Source organism: Pleurodeles waltl, chromosome 4_1, assembly GCF_031143425.1.
Source record: "Pleurodeles waltl isolate 20211129_DDA chromosome 4_1, aPleWal1.hap1.20221129, whole genome shotgun sequence".
NCBI lineage: Eukaryota > Metazoa > Chordata > Amphibia > Caudata > Salamandridae > Pleurodeles > Pleurodeles waltl.
Window position 1 is genome coordinate 600,106,014 of NC_090442.1, and position 27,950 is coordinate 600,133,963.

The 27,950-nt window shown below is 43.9% G+C and overlaps 1 protein-coding gene across 1 annotated transcript in view; it reads right to left on the reverse strand.

Annotated features, from left to right (window-relative positions):
* The window catches only part of GLT8D2 (glycosyltransferase 8 domain containing 2), a 148,259-nt gene that overhangs the window by 57,733 nt on the left and 62,576 nt on the right, over positions 1–27,950 (reverse strand). The window contains exon 6 of the mRNA XM_069228998.1: positions 13,003–13,087. Coding sequence (XP_069085099.1) covers positions 13,003–13,087 — 85 coding nt within the window. The remainder of the gene's footprint in view (positions 1–13,002; positions 13,088–27,950) is intronic.

The following is a 27,950-nucleotide window of genomic DNA, read 5'->3' on the forward strand; positions in this document are numbered from 1 at the left end:
AACCAAACACCGAGCCTATTACAAACACACAGGTGCCATGGTGGTCCCTGCACAGCGGTCAGCCAATGGCGGTCAGCCACCACAAACTAACAGACTAGTGCACACTGGATGAATTAAAAAACAGCACAGCTGACACACATTGGCCAAGTGGACGCACCTGCAAAGGACACTGTAAAACACATCCCTTCACAGACCACAATCCTTTGCATTTCCAGTGCAGAACAGCAAGACAAACTACAGAACATTGCATCATAAGGCACTTCTTTTTTCCCCCTCCCATTTTACACCTTTCACACACATCGTCTATATTTTACCCCATATTCATTTGTCTTGTTAGTTAGTCACTGGCACCCCCTTTAATTTCCAGGTATGTCACGGGCCAAAAACCCACAATTTTCAGAGGATGAGTTGAGAGTCATGGTGGGTGAAATCATTAGAGTAGAGCCACAATTGTATGGATCCAAGTCCAGCACACTCCTCTCAGTAGGAAAATTACAATGTGCACAGGATAGTTGACTGAGTAGACACCACCGCATGCACAAAGGAGAACATTAGAAAGAGGTGCAAGGTCCGTTCACTGGTCTCCAGGCAGCAGCTGGAGGCCAAGAAGACTGGCAGTGGCCCTCCTAGTGTCCTGTTAAGACTCTTTCCCCGGGGGGAGAAGATCTTGGCCATCCTGCATCCTCAGGGCTTGACAGGAATACCCGGGGGAGTACAGTCTGGTAAGTCACAACACAAATTATGTCACAAAACTGCAATGTGTCCCGTTCTCTTTTGACAAAATGTGTACACTGCTGTTTCACGCATCGTCTACCTGTGTTCATGGGATGATTTCTGTATTCCCTCACATATATTTGCATGCCAATCTGTCTTTAGAATTGGACATATGCAACAGGGCTACATTCCATGTGGTGCCATAGACAGGAATGTGTCACCAGTGATTGTTAGCTCACATATACCCGCACCCGTCATTGCATTTCATTTGGCATGTACAACTACAGATGCAATCAGAATATGTCATTGTAAGGGATGCCTTACAGTAGTGGGGATTTCCCTGGGGCTAGCTGATTCATGTGTTGTGCATTTTAGAGACATATATCCCTGACAATTTGCACATTTTGTCTACAGTGTACATTTCCATGCAAGATATGTAGTATATCTGAGCAACATTAGTACTACATCCATGACTCCATTAGGACAATTTACACATGGTGAAGTGTGCATTGTTGATATGTTTCCAGTGTGACATGAGTATTTCCATGTCACCTTCTTCAGGATACTGTACTGCTGTCAGCAACATGGCAGGATTTTGGGGCATAATTATTTTTATTGTTGTGCTATTGTGAATATGACAAATAGATGTCTGTGTGACCTTGTCTGGGATCTGTGGGAATGAACTGTGCATCAGCCTACTGTTGTATGACAGTATCCAAAAATCCAAACCCACCCATCCCAAATCCGACCACACCACACCCAAGGATGAGCCTGAGGTGTCAGCCTGCCGACTTGATGCCCCTTCCTGTGGAGGTTCCCGGGCAGTGTGTGGAGTCAAGGTTGGGCACAGTAATGTGCATGGGCTCATATGGACTGGCCAATGGCCTTTTCTCTTCAGCATTTAAATTGAATAAACCCAAGTTGTTGTTTTGCTGGGTACACATTTGTCCTCCCATTACCATTCTACCTTTATGTTTCTCCTAAGTAACTTTTGTTGTATGCCTACAGTTGTGTGTGTTTTCATCCATGTGCTGTTGTTTGCAATATCTGACTTTGTGGGCAGTGCTGGTGTCACCCTAGACAAAGGTAGATGTTCATTGTACAGATGTGTGGGTGTTGATCCAATTGGGGTGTCATTGTGTTATTTGTGCTAGGGTAAGTATTTCATCTTGTGTTGGCCAATGTCCGCATGTATGGTGTTAGATTTGTCCCCCTGATATGGATTGTACATTAATCTCATGTGTAAGAGCTAGAGTTTTGTTTGTCCGCACATAGAGGGTGTTCAATTTTGGTAGCTTCCTTTGCATTTGACTGACAATGTGTCTATTTTGATGTGTGTACCTTAGAGCTACTTCATCTAAATGTATGCCCATACTGTTGCTGTTGTCTGAGCTTTCTTGACTTGCACTTACACATTTGGCAGATAGGCATGTCACTTGGCTCAAATATTGTTTGTCCCGGAGAGACATGAAGGGCGAGTTCCTATACAAATGCTGTTTTAGTGAACTGTGCAAAGTGAAATGTGTCCTAGGGCAGCCTCCTTCTATGAATGCTCCTTATGCCGCCATCCCTATTGTGCAGGTATTTTTTGCATTGTGAGTTTTAGAAAGCTGTTTCACAAACTATTGTGCATCTCATTGACCTTCTATTGTGTTGCAATGTGGGTGCTGTGTGGGTCCATCGATGAGCAGCACCTGCGGCAGGACGTGTGTAAGGGGCTCCATGGTGGCACAGGACGTGTAACGCTGCCTACAGGTGAGTGGCTTCCTTTATGCTCTCCATTTCCACCTACTGGGATGTGGTGGTTAGACTGGCATGGTCACGTTGGCCGTAGGCAACATCATAATGCTTCCATTGGAAAAACTCACTCCGTCAGCCTGTTTGGCCTGCCTCGATGTCGCAGTGACCTGTGCTGCCTGGTGGTGCCAGCGGGACTTTCCTCAATGATACTGCCAGCATCGTAATACGGTGGTCTGACCGCCACCACCGCCTTGGTGGTTCACGGACCGCCAAACTCGCAGTGAGGCCCTTAATCTTTGAAAATTCGTTCCTTTGCTTGTGTATGTTGGATTTTTTGTTGTTTTGGTCTTGTTTAACTCAGATAAATATTGGTTATTTTTCTAAACTGGTGTGGAGTACTTTTGTGGTGTTTTTTCGCTGTGTTACTGTGTGTGTATACAAATACTTTACACATTGCCTCTGAGATAAGCCTGACTGCTCGTGCCAAGCTACCAAGGCAGTAAGCAGGGGCTATCTTAGCAGTGTGACTCCCTTATCCTGACAAGAGTGAAGGTCCCTACTTGTAAAGGGTGCCACCCACTGACAACTAGAGACCCCATTTCTAACACCTCCCTTTAACTCTACGCGCACATAAAAAAAACATGTTATTTACAAAAAGACTTACCTACGTGATAAAGTATTATGTGACAAATGTAGAAATACTTAACTGCATTGTAAATTGATGCATGTAAAAGATGCAAGGTAAAGGGTGGTTCCTTGTTTTGTATTCTGTTAAATGTGTGGTATATTAATTTTAGCTAATTCATTTTTGTCCATATCATACACTTTAAGAATATTTAATATTGATTTCAATATGTGATATTCATTTTAAAGTAAATCAACATAAGTTCAGTACAAGGCATATTCATTTAAACAGCGGTCATAATCATTTAAACATGGCTCGTATTCATTTCGATATGTGTTTAATTCATTTCAAAGCATGCTACATTTATCTCACAGGTTCATATTCATTTCAAAAAGTGTCAAATTCATGTTATAGAATGCCATATTAATTTTGATGTGGGCCATATTAATTTCACCAGGTGTCATACTCATTTTAAAGTGGCCCATATTCATCCTAACGTGTGTCATATTCCTTTCAATGAATGTCATTCATTTAAATGGATGTCATATTCACCTTAACATCTGTCATAATAATTTTACCAAGGGTCATATCCATTCAACATAGGTCATATTCATTTCAATATATGCAATATTTATTTTGCTATGTATCATACCCGTTTCAAAGCATAACATATTCATTTTGGCAAGTTTCATTTTAATTTCAGCATTGGTCATATTCAGTTTAAGACATGTTGAATTAATTTCAGTGAAGCTCATATTTGTTTCAATGCATGTCATATTAATCTTAGCATGTGTCAAATTCCTTTCAATGGGTGCCTCGTTCATATTAACACATCTTAATTTTAACATGAATCATATCCATTGCAACACATATCATACTCATGTCAATATATATCATATTACTTTCAATACAAGCTGTATTCATTGTGATAAATGTAAAGTTAATTTTACTGCTACTCGTATTAATTTTAAAACGTCAAATTTATTTCAATAAAAGTCATATTAATTTAACCTTGTGATATTCATTTTAACTTGTGTTATATTAATTTCGATCAATGTTATATTTATTTCAATGGATGTCACATTCATATTAACACTTGTAATATTAATTTTAAGATGCAACTTATCAATTTTAACATATATCATTTTCATTTGAATATGTGTCATATTAATTTCAAGGCGTGCCATATTCATTTTAACTAATGTTAAGAGAATTTCAGCTTTGCTTATACTCATTTTACGGCATGTCAACTTCAATTCAATGGGTTACATTAATTTCTACACAAGCCATATTCATTTTCAATCATCTCCTATTCGTTTCTATATATCTCATATTCATCTCCACCTCGGTAGTATTCATTTCAACGCAATTCAAATTAATTGCAACGTGTTTAATGTTTATTTCAGTGTACGTTACATTATTTTCAATGTGCATTATTTTCTTTTCAAAATATAATATATTAATTTCAGTACCTTTTATTCATTTCAATCTGTCATATTCATTTCAATGTCTGTCATATTCCTCTTGCATATGTCAATCATTTCAAGAAATGTCCCATTCTAATGAATGAATATTGTATTTGTTTCATTGATTGCTTTATTGTTTACAGTGAGGGCCAACAATGATTTCAGTATGATTTACATATATTTCAGTATATTTCTTATTAAGTTTGATGTGAGTGTTTTTCATATTAAGCATATTCACTCTGCTAGGTTTCATATTTGTTTTGGTTCAATTCAGATTCACTCTGCCAGGTATCATAATTATTTTGCCACATAGTACATTCATTCTGGTGTGTGTCATATTCATTTTGCAGCAAGCTATGCATTTCAGAAGGTGTCCTATATAGGAAGCTGTAATTTTGACATGAACGGCTTCCCATAAACAGGGCCTGTTGGGGTTTTGAATTCTGGATTTTGATTTTGTAAAGCACGTGGTTACACAAGGTGGGGGTGTCCTGACATTAAAGGAAACAAGCTACTTGAAAAATAATCCCAGAAAGTGGGCTAAATGGGAAACAGGTGAGTTTTTTTTTATAATTTAAGATATTTGGCAAAGCATTTTTGGGATGGAGATTCAACAGTAGAACATTCCATGTTTTAACAGTTAACACTGAAACAATTTTGAAATCGGAAAGAGAGAAAATCTACAGAACTCAGTCTTGAGTCCTGAGGCACACACTGGCTTGAGTTACAAAAAGAGGCTTAGGCCTCTGTCTACCAACCCCTACTATCTTTGTGACATGTGCTCCAAAGACAGCTCAGAGGTTTATCTGTTCTCTAGACTTATGCATTTACAGTCGATGGAGCCCCTCTTTGTATGCTATCTTTTTCCTTCTGCAGACCTGTAGAAATGCAGTTTGCCTGTAGCAAGACAACTGTAAATCTGCATGTGCATCAGTGTGAGACAGAAGACATTTCTGCAGAGAAAATCACTAACATTCCTTGTTCCATTGTGACAACTGAATAACAGTGGACGATTGTGCCTACCAAGGTCTATATCCCAAAAATCGACCACTTGTTGTTTATTGAGCCACCAGCCTTGCAAAGGTCCCCAGGACCTGGCACAAGCATTTCAATTATCCACAAACTGCTCTTTGCGAAAAGCTTTGTAAAATCATGTCAAATTAACACTTTTTTAACATTAATTTGTTTTCTACCAAAAGCTTACCTTAAGAAATTCGATTGTTGGTTGACTGGAATGTGAACCCTGATCAAGCCGCAACTACAATTCTTGTCAGGGTGAGGTACAAGCAAACCTGAAATTAACCTGTGCTCAGCCCTCTGGTAGATTGGCACGGAGTAGTTAGGCTTAACTTAGAGGCAATGTGTAAAGTACTTGTGCACCTTCAAACAGAAATAAATGAGAAACTCCACACAAAAAGGATCCCACATCAGGATAGAAAGATGAGGACATTTGTAATAAATAAAACAAGACCAAAATGACAAAAAACAATCAGTAGAACCAGAGATATGCAACTTTAAAGGTTTTAGTGAAAATAGCGCCAAAAATCACAAAGAGCCAACTGTGGATATCAGGTTGCACCAGAACCGGGGCAAAGTCACAGGTTCAGGCCAACCAAGTTGGAATGTGGGCCAGGTACAGGGACCCAGTTAAGCCATCTGAACAAAGAACCTTAAATCCTGTTTTGCGCAGCATTGCGAGGATCTGCGTCATAGATTTGTTGTGCAGCTGAAGTAATGTGTTGGATCTGAGGGGCAGAGAGGCTGCAATGCAACAATGTCTTGGTTACTAGGAGCTGAGAGGCTGCTTTGCGAAGACCGGCATCGAGGCTGCCGTCGACGAGGGATGAGAGGGCCTGCACCGACAATGCGTCAGGCAGTGGTGGTTCTTAGGAGGCTGCGGACTGTGTAGGCAATGTGACAGGTCCAATCCATGCAACAGCGTTGATGCATAGGTTTTGCTCGGGGTTGCCCTACATAGCAGAGGAGATGTAGCCATTCCGCTGGGTCCACAGAGGCTGTTAGAGCACCTTAGATCCACTTTCAAGGGTCTAGGACTGGGGTGGCACCACTTGGCAGGGTAGACTAATAGTTGGCAGAGTTCAGAGGAAAGTGCAAGGTTGTTGGAAGCCTGTTGTGTCCCTGAGGCTTCAGATCAGGAGGCCACTAGCTCTTGGAGTCACTCTGGGCTTCTGGGTTCAAGAGATGCAGCTCCAGTCCTTCTCACACAAGCAACAGGCCAGTACAACAGGGCGACGGTCCCTTTAGAGCAGCAGTCCAGCAGAGTGGCAGTCTTTTCAGCAGCATAGCAGTCCTTGTTCCTGGTACAGTATGCACAGTATCCACAGTTCCAGAGTGTACTGAAGAGTTTGTGCCTGAGGCACAGTATTTATACCTAGCTGTGCCTTTGAAGAGGGGAGAAATGTATAGAGGCATGCCTTTGAAGTGCCCACCTCCTCCCTCCCATCCTGCCAGTGCTAGATCATCCAGGCACACTTTAAGCTCCCTATTGTTCGTGGCTGTCTAGAAGGAATACAGAAAGGCCAACTGTCAGCTACACCCAGTAATGTCACTTAGAGACAGGCCGCAGGCAACAAATGGCTATGGTCGGAAAATGCCAACTTTCTAAAAGTGGCATTTTCAAAATTATAATTTAAAATCTGACTTCACCACGTTAGGATTTTGCATTACAAATCCAAAGACACCTGTTTCATTTGAAAATCACATCTTATTAAGTGTAGTAAGGTAACTCGAATGTTATCCTATGGGAAAGGTAGTCCTTGCAACAGTGAAAAATCAATTTAAGAGTTTTTCACTACTAGGACATGCAATACTTAAATGTTTTACATGTCCACATGGAGAGGTGTGTTTCTTGAGGCTGTCCTGCTTTTTAAATACTTTGGACCCTGCTCTCTGGGCTGTCCAGGGCCTACTCAAGCAGTGACATATGTATTAAAAAGAAAGGTTTGGGACTGGAAAAGGTTTATTTGCCAGGTCGAAACAGCAGTGTAAAACGGCACACACACAAGCTGCAATAGTAGGCCTGAGATGTTTAAAGTGCTACTTAAGTGGGTGGTACAATCAGTGCTGCAGGCCCATTAATAGCATTTAATTTGCAGGCTCTGGCACAGGTAGAGCCCCTTTACTAGGGACATAAAGTAAATTTAAAATGCTGATTGGGTATAAGCCAATCTTATCATGTCTTGAGAGAGCACAAACCTTTAGCACTGTTTAGCAGTCAGCAAAACGGGAGAGTTGAAGGCAAAAAGTTAGGTTGAAAACCACCCCCAGGATGTCAGTTCTAACACTCACCATACCAAGACATGGTTACAGAATATGAACCCTGGGTTGTCCAGTTACTTGCACATTATTTATCTTTAAACAGTTGGATTGAATAGTTCTGTAGGTTAGCTTTGACAAAGGTCAAGTCTTCAATTAGACTAACATCAAAAGGATGTTGATTCCATAGTTTTGATCGAACAGCTAAGTTTTCCAACCCAGAAGCTTTTAAGATTTGCTATTGATGAATATAAAAGTTTAGTTGGAGTGTCCCAGTGTGCTGACCTTATCTGATGAAAGTCATCATCATTTATTTGTGCTTAATAATTTTTTGACTTGCAACATGCCTAACCATTACTTATATCAGGGGTGGCTCCTACGCTATGGTTGAGGAGCGCCCCCCTGCTAGCAGCAGGAGCTGCAAATCCTTTAAAAATAAAATGATAATAAACCGATTATTATCGTTTTATTTGTAAATGGGTGGGGCCGTGCGGTGACAAGCAGTGAGGGGGAGTGCACAGAGAACTCCTCTCAGTGTGCATGTATGTTTGGCCGGCCGTCTTGGGCCGGCCCAACACACATGCACACCAGGGCTCTCTCCAACCCGGCACTGTGTTGCCGAGCTGGAGTGAGCTGGCCCAGAGTCCCAGTCTGCACTGGAGTGCCCAGCTAAGGCGCTCCAGCCAATCATAGCGCTGCTTTGAGCAGCATCATGATTGGCTGCAGGACAGGCTGGGAGCCTGGAGAGCAGCATTGCGGCTGCGAGGTTCAGGTAAGTTTATTTTTTTATTATACGTTTTTTTCTTCGTTTTAATCACCCCGCCCCTGCCCTGCCCCTTTTCCTAGTCACCCGCTGCAACTGGCATATATGTGTGCACACATTATTTCACACTTAGATTTAGTGAAAGGAGTGATTCCTACATTTTCGGTTTAGCTATATTTGGGATATATGCATCTTAACATTGACATGAGCGGACCCTGGTGCCCAGCTCCATTTTAAATTCAAACTTTGTGGTTTTACTTGGTGTGCTTAACTTTCTTTCTGTTTCAGCCACCACAGTCACTGTGTTTTCATTAAAAATGATTTTCTCTTAGCTTGTTGTGTGAAGGCCATGTTTGTTGCAGTTAATTGGTTGGACGATCATTCTTAGCACCTACATGGAATGGGAGGCAGAGGAGGTGGATACTCCACAGATATCATGCAGGCCATGATGATGGATGAATCTGACATTGTATTATCCGTAAGAAGGAAGCCAACACCAAGTACAGTGGTTACACTGACTTTTAATTAGTTGTTACTCAGTGAGGACCTGTGGAAAGTATAACTTAGACACAATTTCATTTTTAACTATGTGAAATGAATCATATGTAGTCAGATTTGCTCCTGTCCACTTTTGCAGGCTGATGTTCACTTTGTCTCTCTTGTGACCCAGTGGTCCTTATACTTCTGCTCATAGAATTATTTTCTAGAGCAAGTACATTTCTCCTTTTCTTGACTGGAACCTTCATTTGCTTCTGCTTTTAATGCTATATTTGCTGGCATCAACTGCTGACATTTTTTCAGACTTACCCACAACCTTAGCTTAGCTTCAGGAAGTTTCCCTTTATGGGAATGGAATTTTATCTCACTTTGCAAATGCTGTCTTTAATAACGTATACTTGCATTTAACAAATGGAAAATCCTGGATTATATTCATACATGCTGTATTCAGATTTATGCTTAACAGATTCGATTTGAAATTGTAACTCTACTAATTTGGTGTTAAACCTTCTTGGTCTGCAAAAATTACTCTTCTCAGTTGCTCATGTGGGGAAAATTCTGCTTCGCTGTAATTTATATATTTCTGAATTTATGACTTTAGTCGCAGTTCGAGATAAAGGTCTAGTCCAGTGGGCATAGTGGAGATTAGAGTTTGCACAGTGCAAACAACATCCTTATCTCTCATGCTATCAAGTATAAGGCATATACCACAGGGAAATGTATGCATGAGTAACAGGGTACACAACACAAATCTGCCAGGACAGGGGTCAGGCTATGGAAGTGATAAGGACAACTTTCAGTGCTCCAAATTGTGACATAGCAGTGAAGTTTTCAAAGTTTTGAAGTCTGTTTTTATTTACAGTGTCACAGTGCAGAGCTAGACCATAACTGATGCGTGAATCAATGATTCCCCTGACAAGGGTTGCTTTTGTTACACTTGTAATGAAGAAACAGTTTAATGGACACAATTGACCCACATTTATTGCAATGGCACCACCAAGTCCTATTAGTTTCTGTCAGTGCCTAAGGCCTGCTATGATCCATCCCCTCCTTCCCACTTTGTACTCTTTGAACCAGGCATTTGTTCATACTTCTTGACCGATGCTTATTATGTAGTTGTCCTGTTTTCTAAATCAATAACCTAGGACTTTTGCATATTATTGTTCTTCTCAGATTATGGGGTGATTTAGGGGTTGGTAGAGTCGGAGAACAGACCTAAATGTTGTTTCGCCCACCTGTCAAACCTATGGTTTCCCCACCCATTCTAGAGGAGATAGAAGCTCCAAGTTTGTACTGGCGAATCCTCAGCTGGCACTGCTGGCACAAACCTTTGACTTGGCAATCCATCTGCCACAGAGATGCCAGGTTTTACTGACACTCGTCTGCCCTGTTTTATGTGAAGTAACTGTCACCAGGTTCCCATGGACTGTGTATGCTCTGCATAGTCGTCCCAGGTATTAAATCCTGGCACACAGAGAAAAAACTCTTTGAACACAACGAACACTAATGTTTTTTTGTTTTCCAGCAATAAATCCCTGTTGCTGGAAAACAAAATACACAACAACGCTTGTGCCTGCTCCGCAACGTTCTGAACCTTCAGTGCAACAGTGGGACCAGAAGTTGCTCTGAACCTTCATAGAGCCCCACCAGGTAGGCAGGATCGCTATGGTGAGTGGTCATCCTCAAGAGAGCAGACGTCATAGCCTCTGCTCATCTGGCAACCCAGGGTCCACCTGCCAAGCACACTTGGGCCCTGTGTCTTGTGTTGCAGTAAGTACCTACACGCATTCCATCAAGTTATTCTTATATTTGTATTTTATCGCATGTGACTTTGTAGATTGAAAAGAAATGTACTAATGTGCACCTTTTCCCCAAAAAAACTTGAATTTGACTTTAGTATTTCAACACTAAGTGGGTCATTACAATCCTGGCGGTCAAAGACCGCCAGGGCCGTTTTGGCGATTGCACCGCCAACAGGCTGGCGGTGCAATCCTGGGTATTTTGACCGCGGCGGAAGCGCTGCGGTCGCACCGCCGCGGCCGGCGGTTTCCCGCCACATTTGCCCCGTCGGTGATAATCCACCTGGGCAGCGCTGCCCAGGGGATTACGAGTCCCCGACCGCCAGCCTTTTCCTGGTGGTTTGAACCGCCAGGGAAAGGCTGGCGGTACGGGGAGTCACGGGCCCCTGCACTGCCCATGCCCATGCAACTGCACCCGTCGCACGGCCGCAACACCGCCGGCTCCATTTGGAGCCGGCTCCTGTGTTGCGGCCGAGATCCCCGCTGGGCCGGCGGGGATCTCATAAAGACAGCGGCGGGAGTGTGGCTGCATTGGCGACCGCCCGGCGGTCAGATATTGGCAGGTGGCTGAAGCCGCCCGCCAAGGTCATAATGAGGGCCTAAGTTATTGACATGCTGAAAATAAAAAGCTCTCTGCATACAGAATACTAATGTATGAAGAATATGAACCATGGCGGCAGACCCAATTGCAACAATTGGTCTACTCTTCAATATAGAAGTATATAAGAGGGTGCATAATATTATTAATATTAATTGCTTCTGTCATGCAGCTACACCATGTGAAGATAGCATAATGACTAAATGACAATGATATAGAAACTGTCAGTGTTTAATTTGTGAAAAAAAAAAAAAAATTAAAGTGTAATTGCCCTTCTCAGGAGACCATTGCAATTTGCACCACCCATTGCCCTGCCAGTGCTGCCAATGACAGTGCCAACACCACTACTAACCATCACACTCCTACAAGTGTGACAATTCAAACTTTTCCACGCCACCAAAGCTATTAGAATGGCCTGGATGGCAGGCAATATTATTTTTAATGTATCTTAAATTATTAAACTCTCTGCTGTACTCATCTCAAAATTAGACAAACAGCGACACCAGGAGGTAGACTGTCATAAGTGCCAGTGTTTAGATTTAAGAGCTGGTGCTGAGCACCACAAATCACCCGTTCAAATTAAACATTGGAAATGGTGCCCTAAATAATGGGACTGAATCGCTGACGTAAAATACAGGAAAACTCCTGATGCTCCTGATGACATTTTAGGAACTGCGCTGCTGGTGAGATCACCTATTGGCATTATGAGGCAGGAGGAAAGGAAAGTAATATTGTGAATCAGGAAGAATGCTGTCCCCTGAGTGAGACTACCACCGCTAAGGAATAAAATCTATTTTTGTACCAATGGGCAACACATCCAAGATAAAACAAGCATTTGCAATGCAACGGGTCTCGCGTTTGCTCATGTTAGAGCTGATAGCGTTGTAAACTCCTAACCCGACTTTTCACCTATCGGCAAAAGTGCATTTATGTACATAACCCACAAAAGTGCAATTAACTGTGTAAAGCACTTGACTTCTGCCAAGCGAAATTGCGCGTGTAAATTAGAGAAAAAGTAGTCCACGAGCCGGACAGAAAACAGCGAGCCTCGCATGTTTTCTGTACTTGGTCGCTGCACTCGAGGAGGGCTAGCCACCGGAAAAGGCATGACGTATGCATGCCTTCGACTAATGAAAGCAAGCAGATTTTATTAGGCAAGCCCACGAACCAATGAAAAACACGGACGTGACGTCGACAGGGCTCCAAGCCCTTTTGTAAACCCTAAAGCATCTTGCTGCGATACGCATGCGCGAGCACATGCAACACAGGCTCGATCCTAAAAAAGAGTGTCATATGTGTAGCCACAGTCAGTTCTACAGGCTGCAGTGATAGATGATTCGTTTCCTAGTGTGCGCGTTGTAAGTCACACACAGCAGCGTTTGGTAGGGCGTAGTTTTCCCTATTGCTTAAGTTTTCAAGCACTAAGGTTTGATGCTGAGCAGGGTTAGAAATAGACTCAAGTTAATAGCTATGATTGAAGCAAAGCCAATTGCGTGACTGTAGTCTTCATTGCAAACACTTACCTTGTACAATGATATCATCATCCAAATAAATTACTTTCTCGTGATCACTGATAAGTAGTGGAAGATAAAATCGAACAAAGTTCAGCTGTTAAAACAAAAATATAAGTGGTTGAAATGTAATAAATTAAATGTATTTATCTTTGAATTCTTGGTTTTGTTCACTCACTTCTGTTTTTATCTCTTATAAAACTGCTTTCATTTCACACATGAACATGCGTCTTACACGTTAAAACACTTCTATAATCTTTTTAACACGGAAGAAGGATTATGTGCATTTTCTTCAATAGCGGTGAAGTTGGTCAGGAAGTAAGGCGGAAGTAGTTATCCAAATCACTTAATTTTTATGAACGTCCACATGTAAAATAACCGTGCATGCTTGTTCTTGTTTGGGGGCTTGTGTCCAAATGCAGTGTTCAGTGAGCAAAGGTGCACTCTTAGGAAGGTCAGAAGTCAGCAGTGGTGTATCTATGAATGGTACAGTAGGTGCAGTGGCACCAGAGCCCGCTGGACACTGATTATTGCTTTATTTTAACCAGCAGTCAAGGAGCCAGTATTCTTTGCTTGCACTGGGGCCGCGGGCATAGACGCAGCTGTTAGAGACATGCAAAGTTCCCTTGGTAAATGCATTGCCACCAAAGAGCTCACAGGAGGGTTTCCGTGAAGGCCACAGGGTGCTGTGGCTTTTACCGAGCTTGGAAAGAGCTTCACTGTCAAAGATACACCCTTATGGCCAGGTTTACTAACAGTTCATGCAACACTATGCAGCAAGGCAAGTTGCTGCGCTGCGTTGCGTAAACTGGAGAGAGATGAACAGCACTATATTTACAAAGATACACCACTACTCAGCTCTTTCCCTGCAGTGGCGTACTTTTGGCTCCCTAGGAGCAACGGTGGCCCCTTTCTGTCATATCACTAGGGTGCCTGCATAGTGGCCAGGATACCTTCATGCACAAAAACAACCCTCAAAGGCATATTCCTCCTTCCATGTGTGCTGAAAAAAGTGGCAGCAATGAGAAGAAATTAACATATTTTTCTTTGCTATGCCTCTCTCGGGTAGGCTCACAGTTTTGGTGCAAACCCAGGCTTACTGCCTTTAGTAACTCTGGGTTTGTGTCAAAATACATATATGGATGCATGGGAACGCCCCTATTCCACTCATGCGAAGCCTAACCAGCACAGCATAGCGCAGCACATATGTGTTGAACATGTATTAGATCCATATGTGGGTGCATAGGAATGCCCCTGTTCCACTTATGTAAGGTCTACCCAACGCAGTATAGTGAAACACATCACAAGGCACTGCATCTCGTTTTTTTGCAATGCTACACAATGCAATGCAAATAGGCCCTTGCATGGCTTTTAAATCTCAACTAGAAGTTTGCGGTGGAGCTGCTCTAAAAAGTGGTGCAACTACCACACGAAATATTAGTAAATCTGGCCAAACTAACGAAATCCTCACATTTCAACTAGAACAGAAGTGTCTCACCCTGCCCTAATCCCCCTGACTTCATTGTTGAAGTTGGGCTTGTTCGCTAATGGCTACATAAAGTTAGCCAGAATTCTCTATGGTGCCTAAAAAATGAGATTTTTGATTTGCATCTTAGATTGCAATTTAAGGAAAGGTGAGCATGTCCCAGTGATGTGCCAGTCACTCTACTGGTTACCAATGGCCTTGTGTGTGGCAGGTCATATTTTATGCATTACACATGAATTTATTTAGCAATAAACTCCGTACTTACTCGCACTATTAAAAGTAGTGTGCGCTATATAAGTGTATTCCATCCCTCAATCTCACTTTAGCTTTCAATAAATATTTATAAATAATTACAAGCTAGAGAGCTACCATCCGTCCCCCATAAAGACTCTCAGTCCTCTACCATTCACACACTTTGAGCGTCATAAGATCTGGGACAACAGAAGGCTTAGTGCCTGAGTGTCTAAACAAAGCCATCCACTACTTCACTTCATGCTCCCAGAAGCCTTTCTCACCACCGGGAAACTCTCAGAATGCCCTAGGCCTGATTCACAAAGATTTTTAATGTCAGTATGTATGACTTACTCTAGTAGTGCTTCTGCCGTACTCCTAAATTCAAGAAGTACGTCAGGATTACTCCTGTCTTATTCTTAGAATCCAGCAGTAAGCCAGAAGAACTATCAGAGTACAGTAAAGCAAAATCTTTGATATCTTTTTCCAACTGATGCATGACTCTGACACATATAGAGAGCTAACTTTTTCAGATCCTTCTACAACAAAAAATGATAATCCCTATCACAAGGATATTTTAGAGCCCATGATGCAGTACTGCCGTGGAACTCTTCTCATTATTCTTACATGTGTTTGTGAATTGTCCCAAAAACATCGAAAATGGGAATATTAAATAAATATTGATATAGAGTTAGTAGAAGAAAGGACTGTGTCCTCTTTGCACCTTTACTAATAGCGACTTGGACGTTTTTTAGGCAGATTCACTAACACATTTAAAAGTATGTAAAAGAGTATTCCTATAGTACAAAGTGCCATACTCTCGTGAATTACAGAGAATAGACATTCGTATGCTTGAAGACATACAGCAAACTTTCAATGATTTATATATAAATAGAGGGTTTTTAAAATATACTTCATAATGACCCATATCTCTTGCAATGTCTCCTTTGGTCGTCCCTCTCCATCTTGCATCATGTGTTATTTATGCGTAGTCATACTTTCTTTCCTAAAAGATGCATAGACCATTAAAACTACACTCTTTGCTATTAAAACAAAAACTCTAAAAGATTACTTATGGACACAGATGGGTGTTAAATGTCTGCCTCATTGAGCAAAAAGAGAATGGTCTGCACTGTGCTTTTCTCCATAATGTGCTATAAGTAGGACTCGTTTAAATACAAAATTAACATACTGAAACGAGAAGCACTGAACATTGATTGCGTTTTGACATATAACCCTATGCTGGGAATTATGGGTGTGGATTTAATAAATCCAATGACCCTTAGTTCAAGTTAATCACAATACACGATTTGGGCAGGATACCCGAGAAGGGTATTGTGAGTAATGAGGTAATTTGACATGCAGCATTAATGCCAGGAAAAACCTGTTAAATGTGCTCTTGCAACTAGACCCACAATGGCAATTAATTACTTGCGCAAATTGGTGTGGTAACAAACCAATTTACCCATTAATTCCATATTACATAAGGAATACATAATAATCTTGAGACAATTATGCATAGTGAATTTACATTACAACACAATAATGCCAATTTTGAGTGTGAACTTAAAACATTTGGAATTTCGATCTGCCTGGAACTAGCACCTATGTGCTTAAAAGCAAGTCATTAAAACATTCTATAATTTATTTAAAAAACAATCTCCTTCCAAAGGATAAGATCTGAATATTGTTATTTAGGAGGGATGAGCTGCATTTCTTCTTCAGCTTATCGTTATTAGTCTTGTTATTATCATGATCATTTTTAATTAAAAGTAACATTGCTTTAGTTAACATAGTTATTGTTATCATTATTATGGTCATTGTATTTATAATTATTATCAATATTCTTGTTTTACATTGTGCTATTACAGCATTTCAGTCATTTTTTATTTTTAAATAATAGGTGTGATGAAGATAAATGCTGGAGCTAATGAATGAGAGTCCAGTACGGCCCCTACAATTTCTTCAATTAGTCACCTGTGACAATAAAGGGATCTTCATGCCTTATTTAATATCATCTGTTGAATGACACCCTAAAATTGAGCAGGAGGACAAACTCTTATGGCATCATAGCAAAGATGGAGGACAATCTGAGTAGCACAGACTAGCTGCAACTTAAGTAAGGAAGGTTACGCTAACCAAGGTGAGTAGAGAAAGGTCAAGAAATGTGGGTCTTGGAGCTAACTTCTCCTTCAAAGGAGTCTTCTAGTTTTTTGCCAAAAGTGAACTCTCACATGTACCTTGAAGAAGGAGCAGGGCAAGATCAAAGTTGCACGTAGGTTCCTTTATTCACAAGTACAGACGAAAGAATGCCCTAAATGGAGCAGCAGATTTTCTCAACCCAGCATCTGCCTCCGCATACCACATCTCACTCTTGATTCAGACAACATTCAACACGTTATACACAAATATGAGGCTACACGGGCACAGTCAGGAAAAAAAACCATACAGTGCACAACATAGAAGAGTGATCCTTAGAAGTGCTCTGTGGTCAGTATAACTTAACAGTTGCTTCCTTAGTTGCAAACAGAGAAGGGGTTAGTTCTCATCTGGGTACAAATAACCCTGCTCCTCTTCTCACATTGCTTGCAACCACCCCCTGCATACACTGTGAAAAAGTAGTAAAAATCTGTCTGGAGTTTGGGTCACTGTCAGCAGAATGTTAGAGATCATTAAAGCCTGTTCACAGATATTAGTGACTGCGATGTCTACGACTGGGTTCTTTCAAATGTCCTTCCTGATTGAATGAGGAAAGCATGACTAATCCTAGTAGCCACAGTTCCACTCTGCAGTTAATAGTACATGTGAAAGATCAGGTGTCTCCTTAAGATGGTTCCAATTTGGAGGAGAAAATCCACAAGGGAAAATATCCTCCTTGGCAATCTTTTAACTCATGACTGAAGGAGATTAATGCAAACATACATAGGCTAGGCACCAAACTCCCCCTAAAATAAGGGGAGAGAAAAGAGCCATGCCAGAACATGGAATAGAAGGTCCAAGCGATTGAAAGGAGCCAGAATCAAAGACAAAACTAGTAACGTGTAGTTGATGAATGTTATGAGAGATAAGGGAACAATGTATTGTAACACATTCATCACTTGTTAATGCCACCTTTATATATGGTTCAAACAGGAACTGACTGAGGAAAAGAGTCAACTTCATCTTGGAATGGGAAACTCACATATTACTCTCTAGATAGATCACCATCTTATGAGGCTTAGCCACGCCTTTTATCTTCCACACATGGCATCATTGATGCACGCGAAGAAGACCAAGTTTGGCATCTTTGTCCGGTGCCGAACATACAAATGATAGCACACTCTAGACCAGGAGGGCATCCAGCCAAATGTCAAACACTGACTCCTGCAACATTCTTTAATCCCAAGCAACAAGTGCACCATCCTTGCCTACATGTTTGTTGTTTTTGCCTCATCTAAGCCAGTGGCATTGATGTAATAAGTGGGAAGGATAGGCTGTTGTTTCCATTTCTGTTGTATTTAGTGGTGTATCAACCACAGTCATGAGCAGCATATTAAAAACACATGCATTGACTACAGATGTAGTTGACAATGTTCAGTTTTCACTGGAAAGCACTGGGAATTTATTTTATGCACTTTCCCCAACACCTTAGATTTAGCTACAAATCCTTACCCAAGCACCCCTTGCAGTATCTTCAAAGCACAATGGCTTTTAGAAGTGTGATATACAAGTAAAAGATTGCTGACCTATAAGCAAATAATGAGATTGGCTGACAAGTCAGTGTCCCTTAGTGCCTCTTAGAGGCTAATAAGGCTAAATCAGTCACATGTGCTTGACTGGTAATGGGCTGGATACTCCCTAGCATGTATGACATAGGGCCTGATTCTAACTTTGGAGGACGGTGTTAAACCGTCCCAAAAGTGGCGGATATACCACCTACCGTATTACGAGTTCCATAGGATATAATGGACTCGTAATACGGTAGGTGGTATATCCGCCACTTTTGGGACGGTTTAACACCGTCCTCCAAAGTTAGAATCAGGCCCATAGTGCCCATCTCATACTCCCCTCCTGCCCAGGTGGAGGACTCGCCATCGTACACAAGTCCTCACTACGTGTCAAGGCCGTCCACTAAGATCACTCCACCACCATGGAACACCTTCACTTCTTGGTCCACCCCAACCACAACTCCTCTATTGTGGCATCCTGGTGTACAGGCCACCCCCCCCCCCCAGCTTTATAGACGATGTTGTAGACATTGCTACCCTCCAGACCCTGGCGTAAGTCGACTACCTCCTCCTCGGTGACCTGAACTTCCACCTCGAGGACTGCACCAACCATAACACTGCTGCAATATTTGACAACCTCACCACCCTCGGCCTCAGACAGCTGGTATCCGCACACACACAGATCACCGGACACACGCTGGACCCCATCTTCACCTCAAGCAACCGGATCACCATCAAGACCATCTCCACCCCAGACTGGACCGACTGTCGATGCATACACTTCACAATCATCGCACGCAGCAGCCGCACCCTCACCTCCAGGACCCCCCAAAGGAAATGGAACAAAATCACCAATAAGCAACTCACCTCATCGCTCGCCAAACCCCTCCCTCCTCCCTCTGACGACACCAACACAGCAGCGCGCAACCTCAATGCATGGATCACTGAATGCGCAGACACTCTAGCCCCTCCCTGGCTGACATCGGCCAAATGCGTAACTAAGAAGGCCATCTGGTTCACCACCGAACTCCAAGAATCAAAGCGTAATCACAGATTTTAGAGAAAAAATGAAGGAACAGCCAATCCAGCGAAGACCTTGCCTCATTCAGAGCTGCAACTGCCACCCACCGGTGAAAAATCAAGAATGCAAGGAAGGACACACTTTGGGAGCGCATCAACTCCTCCGCACACAACTCGAAGGAACTCTTCTCAGTCATCAATGAGTTCACAGATCCCCTCTCCGAAGCCACCAGCATCCCCGTCACAGGACCTCTGCGACAAACTCGCCCCCTTTCTCCACCGCAAGATCCAGGACATCTACAACAGCTTTCTGTCACCTAGCACCGGAACCTGCGACCAACCCACCCTCCCAGAACCCACCCAGACCATCAATGACTGGTCCACACTCACCACAGAGGAAACAGTCAACATCATGAACAGCACTCACTCCGGAGCCCCCTCGGACCTCTGCCCCCGCCACATATAGATCAGAGCCAGCACATCTATTGCACCTGAGCTTCTTAACACAATCAACTGCTCCATCAGCATGGGCACCTTCCCGGTGGACTGGATACACACCGACATATGTCCTCTCTTGAAGAAACCTTTGGCCGACCCATCAGAACTAAAGAATTTCCAGCCCATCTTGCTGCTACCCTACCCCACCAATGTACGAGAGAAAGCAATCAAAGCACAACTACGGAATTTCATTGAGGCCAACAACTCCCTGGACAGCTCCCAGTCCGGCTTCTGCAGCAATCACGGCACGAAGACAGCACTCCTGGCAGCCACCAATGACATTCGATTACTCCTAGACTGCGGCCACACCGCAGCACTCATACTCCTCAACCTCTCAGCAGCTGTAGTGAATCCTAGTTTGTTTTAATGGGAAACAGGAGTTAGCTTAGCCTTTGGCCTGCAGACTCGTGCTCCCGTCACCTAGTGACTTTTATCCTACTTAGCTTGCTCTGTTTTAGCACATTTATTTAATTACATCTTTTAAGATGGCTGACTTGTTTTTAGTTAGGCCCATGTTTTAGTTTTGCATTATCAGTGCCAACATACTAAGGCATCAATAGCAAGCAACAAAGATAAACAAACTGTTGGTGTTCACATTAGGTATTTTCCCTCTTCACGCCTTTGAGGGAGTTGTTTATATAAATTACTGTCCCAAGCATGTCTTGTTATCTATTGTTTGGGAACAGACCTATGTCAGTGGTCCAAGCAGATCTGTATAAATACTCCTCACTTAAACAGATAGTGAGAGGAATTTCGACCAGATGCCATCGCTGCTATTGATGCTACATGTCACTTTGATGCTGACCAGGTGTACATGTCCCTATGGAGTCTGAGCTAGAGACCTTATTCCAAGGTAATGAGGGGTGGGAGGGCTCTTCTCATGGACATGGAATTGGCAGATTTGATTTATCACACCTAACTCTCTTTCAGGTTAGAGATGAGGTACATGACATTAGGGTATTAGGACCTATTAGGACATATATTATACCGCATGTCACTTCAAGTCATTGCAAGATGGTGGAGGTTTTTGTGTTAATTACTCTTGTCGTTACCATTCTGTTTCTTGCACTGTTCATTATCCTAATCATTGCAGCCCATGCAACTTATCACAGATTGCAGTTTTGTTAAATAAAACCTATTGAAACCTTACTGCATCTTCTTCATTTCCTGTGTTTGATTGAGACATGTTGTTCATGTGAGAAAGGGGTAATCTCCGTTTAACCACGACACTCCCTGAGATGTCACACTCTTGAGTCCATGCCTAAAGGCTGTCACAAATCACCTTTTACTGTTTTGGGTTTTTGATGAGGTGCTGCTTGTGAGCCGCGAGGGTTGGGATGACAGTTGCAACTTGTTGTGGGACTGACATAGTCACCTACAAACATAAGTACTGTCATCCTTGAGCCAGCAGTCTTGCCTAGAGCAAGAGTCAAACTACGACACAGCTTTCAACATGGTCTCCCACAGCACTCTACGCACCAGACTCTACGACATAGGAATCCGCGGAAGAGCCTTGGAATGGATCCACTCCTTCCTCTCCGGGAGGACGCAGAGGGTCAGACTCCCGCCCTACACCTCCAGACCCACAGGGGTCAACTGAGGAGGCCACCAAGGATCCTCACTGAGTCCCACACTGTTCAATCTCTACGTGGCCCCTCTTCCTGCCATCGTTAGAAGCCACGGTATGAACATCGTGTCATATGCTGATGACACACAACTCATAATTTCCCTCACCAAAGTCCCGGACACGGCCAAAAGGAACTTTCATGCAGGAATGGAAGCTGTCGCCACCTGGCTGAGAGAAAGCTGCTTCAAGCTCAACTCCGACAAGACAGAGCTCATCATCTTCTTAAACGCTACCTCAGCTTGGGACGTCTCATTGTGGTACACATCCTTCAGCAACCCCCAGCACCGATGAGTACACCCGCAATTTAGGAATCAGCCTTGACTCCTCCCTATCCATTACCCACCAGGTAAACTCTGTCACCTCCTCCTGCTGGCACACACTCCGCAAACTCCAGAAGATCTTCAGATGGATCCCAGCAGACTGTCTCAGGACCCATGCCTTAGTCACAAGCAAGCTTGACTAGGGCAACGCCCTCTACACCAGCACCTCAACTAGGAACATCAAAAAACTTAAGCTCATTCAGAACCCACTGCCAAAACTAATTCTGGGCCTCCCTCGCCGAGAACACATCTCCCTATGCCTGAGGACCCTCTACTGGTTGCTGGTTGAGAAGCGAATCGCCTTCAAGTTTCTCACCCACACGTACAAGGCCATACACAATGCAGGACCAACCTACCAGAACCACTGTGTCTCCTTCCTCACCCCGGCGAGATCCCTCTGCTCTGCCCAGCAGCAGCACCGTCCCTTGCATCTGCAAAACCACTACCGGAGGATGTTCTTTCACCTACATTGCAGCGAACAGCTGGAACAACTTCCCCTTGCACCTCAGACAATGCCCGTCGCTCACCATCTCCAGGAAAAACCTCAAGATGTGGCTCTTTGGATGAGGCCCCTCCTCCCCCCCCAGCGCCTTGAGACCCTCACGGGTGAGTTGCCGCACTTTACAAATACTGATTGATTGATTGATTACTAACATATAAGAAGATACCATGAAAATGACTGTGAGCAATAGATGTTATGGACCCTGATGTAATTGTAAAAAAGGAATTTGCGCTAGTTACTGAACTAGCATCTTGTTACAATTTAACAGATGCTAGCACACCACTGTTACTATCAGCTTGTCAGAACTGGTAATAAAAAGTGCAAAGCATGTACAATTGAGGTAACATTGCACTCAAAATGGGCATAAATACTATTCCATTCAATAGCTCTAAATATTAACCCCCACTGCTAAATTGGGTGAGGTATTTTGGGCTCAATAATAGTGATTGCATTTAAGTTACCCTGCAACGGTGCACCTCATATGAAAGAACACAAAAGTCAAATCTGACGATATTGCTTATCTTTTTATTCCATATGTATTATGTATTACATGGCAACTTTTCCTCATGAGTGACTTATATTTCTGTTGGGTTTTAACCATTTTTGATGGACAATCATGTACTCACTTGCACTCCATGTGTCCTTTTTTCAAATGGTAGTCATCATTAAACAGTATGTTTGGGGGGGGTGGTTTCGCGATGAACATGGCGGTCACTCTGTAACAAGCTCCTTTCGACCACGCAGTCAATCCATGTGGGACCGCCGCTCTCCTTGATTCATCTGGCCTGGGTAGAGCCACAGCAGATGCCACTACCTGTGAGCACACGCTATACTCCACAAGCGGAGAGGAAGTGGCTGTTTCTGTGAGCAGAACAGCCTTGGTGCGGCCAGAGGGCAACATGCCCAACAGAGACAGTGCATGTGTGACTTGCCCACCCGCCAGGTGACTGCTCAGAGATGGCAACTGGGTGCATGCTGGGGAGGCATTGGCACCTGACATACAGCAGGAGTTGGGTGGTGCCGGCTGCTCAGGTTGTGACGGCCCATGTGTCCTAGATGTACCGGAGGAGAGGCGGCCTTGTGATGCGGGGCTCTTCTGAATGAGCTGCACTGAGGCGGCTGAGAGGACAGCAGATGAGACACCCTGGGGTGAGGCATGTGAGTGGGGGATGTGGCACTGAAACACACTAGAAGACGCCCAGCCCTCACAGTGAGACTACAGGGAGCATGTTGTTGTGGCGAATAAATGGGATGGTGGGGCCTGGGCAAAAGCAAGTGCATCATGCTTTGCGGCCTTTGAAGCAGTGTGAACGCTTCTTTGGAGTGTGTGAGAGGTACCTGGAGTTGCGGTGGTCAACTGGTACAGGGCCCTGGGGTCACTATATCACTGTGCAGCCAGATACCCCTTAGACACAGCTAGTGGTGGTTTGGGGTGCAGACACTGGGACCCCATGTTCAACTGCTGGGCTTAACAGTAGGCAAAGGAGGCCTAGGTGACTGCACTCTGCAGGAGTGACTGCCCAACAGGCAGGTGGCTGCGGGGGGTCTCCCCCTTAGTGATTGTGTGATGCAGAGGGCACCAGGCACGGCTATTGATGCCAAAGACTGTCCTCCCTATGACTCAGCACACCTTGTGGCACATTCCCTTGGCTCTCGGCTTCCTGTCTCCCCTTTGGACTTCAGAAGACTTGTGATAGGAGGGAGCCCAAGGAACAAATGAGACACAGGTCGAGCTGCAAGGGACATGGACACTTAACCTTTGATATTTTCAATGTCTACCTGATAACAGGGCCAGACCCTGATTTGAGGGATCCTTGATAGAGCAACTATAAACATCTGTGACTCCTTCCTGCGGAGTGAGATGTGAGACTGCATCCAGGCCCTGAACGTGCAGGGTGACCATCAAGAGGCCCGTAGGAGTTCTCATGTTAGGCTGGCCCAAGAGAGAGAGATCTGCAGTTACAGCATGGCCAAAGATAAATTGATGGTAGCTGCCTCACAGCAGAAAATCGATAAATATACAAAGCATACCACATCCATCAGGGAGACTGGGGGCGGTCCACCACCAGAGGATACTGCTCAGACCTCACCTATACTACTTGCAATCCAAGACCTCAGAGTAACAATGGAGGGCATGATGGAGGAACTCAAGGTAGATCTGACACTCATTCGCCAGGACCTCTGTAATACCACCCATAGGGATACTGAGGTAGAGGGCCGGTTGTCGGAAACTGAAGATGCAGTGAAACATTATGAAGGACGCCTGGTTCAATTGCAGTGCCGGGTGAGTCAATTGGAGTCTAGAATGGAGGATGCCAAAGGAAGATTTAGGTGAAATAATCTTCGAATAGTGGGCATCCCAAAAGGGGCAGAGGGAGCTACACCCACCAAATTCGTATATGATTGGTTGAGAAGCTGTGTCCCCTCGGATGAACTATCAAATAGCTTAATTGTTGAAAAAGCACTGATGGCTAAGCCCCCAGTGGAAGCACCACCACGTGCCTTCATTGTTAAAGAGCTAAATTACGCAGACAGAGGCGCAGTCCTCAGGGTGGTGCGTAAAATCAGACAGGTGTCTTTCTAACCATCGGGGCTGATTTTCCCAGACTACACCTTGAAGGTGCGACAGCAGCAGCCGTCCTTCCAAGAAGCAAAGCACAAGCTGAAGGCCATGGGGATTACTTACATGCTACTCTTCCCAGCTTGCTTGAAGGTTATCTTCCAGGGCAAGGCCTTTTCTTTGACATCCTTGAAGCAGCGTGGAAGTGCTTTGACAAGAGTACTGCATCCAACAATGAGGAGGATGGGGGAAAAAAGGAGAGGAGGACGTAAGGTAGGCCCCATAAAGGAATGGCAGACAGCGCTGAGGAAGAAACCTGTCAGGGATAAGGCCATGCGTGGTCCAGGTCCTGCCCGAAACTCTGCTGCACGGCTCTGCAAAGCTTTATGCGCACCACTTGTCATCCCCTCTTGTGCCAAAAGTGGCCATCAGCATTGTCTGTCCTGTGGCAAAGATCATAGAGCTTCAGGTTCAAGACATTGGTGGTCAAGATGCACATATCAGTGCTATTCCATGAAAAGACTACAATTCCCATGTTTTTAGAGGCAGCAGCCATCTTGGGGTGTGGCAGGCCTATAAAGCCCAGCCACTCCCAAGCAAGTTGCTCACTATTTTGAAGACTTCGATGCAGTCAGTCCTCGTGGGGGTTCCTCTGAAGAAGAGCAGATTTCTTGCATGGCAGATGGACGGCAAATTGGAGTACTTTTGTTTCCATGGTGAATTCAGATATGAGTAGGCCCTACTCGTAGCGGTAAGGTCTAGATGAGTCAAATCTTGAAGGGAGTTGTACTTCCAAAAGATAAAGCTCCCCTTAGCACAACGAGCAAAGTGTTATCAGTTTTCAGAGTAAAGCCGCCTTGGCGCAACGATTAAAGCGCTTCAGAGCACAGAAGTAAAGCGCCTCTTAATACAACGATTAAAGCGCTTCAGTCCACTTGAGTAAAACATCCTTGGCACGGAAATTACATCACTTCAGTCCACATGAGTAAAGCGTCCTTGGCACGGTAATTAAAGCGCTTCAGTCCATATGAGGAAAGCATCCTTGGCACGGTAATTACATCGCTTCAGTCCACATGAGTAAAGCATCCTTGGCACCTTAATTAATGCACTTCAGTCCACATGAGGAAAGCGGCCTTGGCACAGTAATTAAAGCGCTTCAGTCCACATGAGGAAAGCTGCCTTGGCACGAATGATAAAGCGCTTCAGTCCAGATGAGTAAAGCGCCCTTGGCACAACATTCAAAGCGCTTCAGCCACATGAGTAAAGCGCCCCTTGGCACAACAATCAAAGCGCTTCAGTCCACATGAGTAAAGCGCCCTTGGCACAGCAATCAAAGCGCTTCAGTTCACATGAGTGAAGCGCCTTGGGCACAGCAATCAAAGCACTCCAGTCTACATGAGTAAGGCGCTCTTGGCGCGCCAATCAAAGCGCTTCAGTCCACATAAGGAAAGCGCCCGTGACACAGCAATCAAAGTGGTCCAGGCCACATGAGTAAGGCGCCCCTTAGCATAACGAGCGTAGTGTAGCGCTTCAGATGAAACAAATGAAAGCACTATCTGGCATAAGAAACAAAGCACTTCAAGTTCAATGAGTAAAAACTTTCTGGCCTTAAAGTTGTGGATGTGAAAGTATTTTTGGAGATAAACAAATTATAGTTTTCATGGTTTTTTGGAAAGCATAATATGTGAAAAGCATATTTAATTCTTTGAGATTTTCTAGGTCCTGATCAAAGGTTTATGTTATGAATGCATAGATGTTACAGGATAGATATTCAGAGTATGATCATAGTCCAAAGCTCTTGCCATCTCTTGGTTCTGAGGTTGTAGTTTGTTCTTGTTCCATGATTCAAAGAAGGGGCTTTGCCGTCACTTTAAAAGGAGTCTCCATCTGATATCATGGAGACGCATTTAGTCAAGAGTCTATTGATGAGTTATACTGCTATGAATGAGTAAGTGCATATTTATTCTAACCTTTTCTTTTCAGATCTCTCTCCCTGCTGTTCCCTTCCCTAATTCCCTTCCCCCGACTGGCTTCATAATAACTCTGTGCTATAATAGCTTTCTGAGTTGGTGACGCCGGGAGGTGGGCCTTTTGTTCAGCAACGTGCAGATCCTCAGGAAAGGACACTGTGACAAAGCCACACTGGATGGAGTGGAGAGCTCACTCTCTGGATCCTGCACATTCAGGTGTGGGGGAAATACCCAAGCATGGAGGAGGATGAGCCAGCTGCATTGCCCAACAACATGGACGCCAGTCTGGATATGTTGGACACCTAGTGAATAGCGCTTTATTTAGGGTGGTGAACACTCAGTAATGTACTCTCGATCTGCCTGGACTTTTTGGTCTGGCTGAAACCAGGTTCTTCACTTTTTTCATTGTTTGTTATGATGGGTTACGTTGGAGAGGGATATTGAGACGTTAGGGGTGATACACCTGTTTATCACATGCTAGCCCCGTTTGCTATGCTTCCTAGTCTCACCACAGCAGATACTTCCAGTTCACAAAAGTATGGGGGAGGAACGGAGGGTGGTTGTGTGGGGAAGTTTTTGGGGTTTGTTATTGGATTTCATTCATGGGGGTCAGGACGGGTGGGACCAGCAAGCAACCACATTGGTTCCTTATGTATTCTACACAGGGGAAGATTAGAAATGGCAGACACATCACACTGCGAGACTCCTCATCGGGATGACACAGAACACGGCATGATCAGAGTCCTCTTGTGGAATGTAAACAGGCTGTTGGATAAAATTTAATGGGGAGCGGTACTGAAGGCATTCTCCCAGTCTGGGACCAATATAGTCATGCTGCAAGAGACACATTTATTGTGGAACAAATGCCCATTCTTGGCTTGTAAAGGTTTTGCCCAGGTGTATCACTCAGGGTTTTATTGGGGCTCCAGAGGTATCCTGATCGGAAAGGGTGCACCCTTTGTGGCTACCAAGGTCTGGCAAATGGGCAGGGTTGATCTGTGGTGATCTCGGGGGTACTGCTCGGGACCCTGCTCTCTTT